Raw genomic sequence first — 1,881 nt, 5'->3', positions numbered from 1 at the left:
TTATAAAAATTTTGATATTATATAAAAATACTACTTTTTTTTTTTTCAAAATTTAAACTAATAAAAAGAGATAATAAGTTATATGACTTATATCTCTGACACTAATTCTCTAACTCTGATGATAATAGCAGGAAAAAAATTATTTTATCTGATGATAATAATACACTGAAGATAATAAATCCCTTTATATCAATCCAAATAGAAAATATGCATCAAAAAGTAAAAAGTAGGAAATATACTACGCAAAAATTTCTTTTCTTTGAAGAGAATAATAAGCTGCTGTCTACATCCATCAACACTTTCACTGGGATTTATATTCTTGATGGAGAAAATTCTTAAACCATTTGGCTGCATCCTTTGGGTATCTCTTTAATCCATTAGCAAAATCAACATAGACGATCCCAAATTGAACAGTGTAACCATCGCACCATTCGAAATTATCCAAAAGCGACCATATAAAGTAGCCTCTCACATCGACCCCATTCCTACCAAATTTCAAATTATACAAAATGTAAACCATAGATTTAGTTGGTAAACCTTAATTAACAATTTGCAATTTGAGAAAAAAAAAATAACAAAATTACTACTCACCTCATAGCATTATGAACATGTGAAAGATGTTGAACGTAACAATCTATCCTTGTTTGGTCTTTGAGTGATTGATTTTCGTCACTAAAATTGTCATAACCTACAAATTACGTTAAAAAAAAAAAGTGTCATTAGTAATACGGTTTTTATTTATTTCTAAATAATATTTTGCATGTTGATGTACCATTCTCTGTTATATATATGATTGGGTTGTTGTATTTGATCTTGATGTACATTAATAATTCTTCAATTCCTTGAGGATAAAGGTATATCCAATCTGAAGCAGCCTACATATATAGAATATATAATTTATTTGAAGATTTTCATTTAATTAGTAGTAATAATAGAAGTATCAAATTTTAATGGTATATTGTAATTAATTATTCCTTTCTATTTCCAGGTAGCTCTGACTAACACTCTATCTAACACTAACTAACCAACTAACTTGATAACTAACTCTAACTAGACTACATCCTTTAAGAAAATTATATTTAATGCATGCATAATATATAGCTTACAGGTGAGGTCAGCACATGAGTCCGTAAGGTAGGTTTTATTTTGAGTTGGGCATTTGATATCAGCTGCATAAACTGAAGAGTAGTAATTTATTCCAATAAAATCAAAAGAATTTATCAACATATCTGATTCTTTTACGGTAAACTTTGGCAGTCTTTCTCCCACATTCTCAATCATTATAGCTGGATACGAACCAGAATGCAACGGTTCCATAAACCTATAGTAAACAAATAGCAAATAAAATTTGTACAACTTATACTTAAAACGCAAATATTTGAACTTAATAATAATTAATTAAGAACTTTATATTAGAACCTTTAATTTCTTTTCTTTTCTAATTCTTTTTACCAAGTGTTAATTTGGGTTTATAAATAAATATAGTTACCAGTCGAACAAGAAACTCATTGCTCTAGATGTTGCATCAATGTCTTCCTTGGATTGGGACAACGGTACAACCCAGTCAGTGCCATGAATGATCCCAATTTGTCCCATTTGTGTACCCTGGTGGAGATTACCGAAATTAGATTAATAAGTAAATTAGAGACTACTTATTTATTGAAAAGTATCATAAGAATCATTTTTTGCCATAATTATTAAATAATTTTGTTATTTTGATTCTTGAATTCATGATAAGTTAAGAATAAATATCAAATGTTATTATTTTCATAGAATGTATAATAATAAGAAGTATTTATTTATAGGCTAAAAGTACAATATATTTTTACTAAATAAATATAATATTCTGAAGATACTCAAATAATTAAATAAATATCATGA

The 1,881-nt window shown here is 27.2% G+C and overlaps 1 protein-coding gene across 1 annotated transcript in view; it reads right to left on the bottom strand.

The window, feature by feature from the left end:
* The window catches only part of LOC107611363 (beta-glucosidase 24-like), a 10,683-nt gene continuing 8,954 nt past the window's right edge, over positions 153-1,881 (bottom strand). Inside the window, exons 9-13 of the mRNA XM_016313299.2 lie at positions 1,490-1,605; positions 1,060-1,321; positions 773-875; positions 592-688; positions 153-485 (exon numbers count right to left, since the gene is read on the bottom strand). Of these exons, the coding sequence (XP_016168785.1) occupies positions 302-485; positions 592-688; positions 773-875; positions 1,060-1,321; positions 1,490-1,605 (762 nt within the window). The 3' untranslated portion in view covers positions 153-301. The remainder of the gene's footprint in view (positions 486-591; positions 689-772; positions 876-1,059; positions 1,322-1,489; positions 1,606-1,881) is intronic.

Source organism: Arachis ipaensis, chromosome B08 (assembly GCF_000816755.2).
Source record: "Arachis ipaensis cultivar K30076 chromosome B08, Araip1.1, whole genome shotgun sequence".
Classification (NCBI taxonomy): domain Eukaryota; kingdom Viridiplantae; phylum Streptophyta; class Magnoliopsida; order Fabales; family Fabaceae; genus Arachis; species Arachis ipaensis.
Note: the sequence above shows the minus strand (reverse complement) of the source record. Positions and strands in the feature narration are given on the sequence as shown.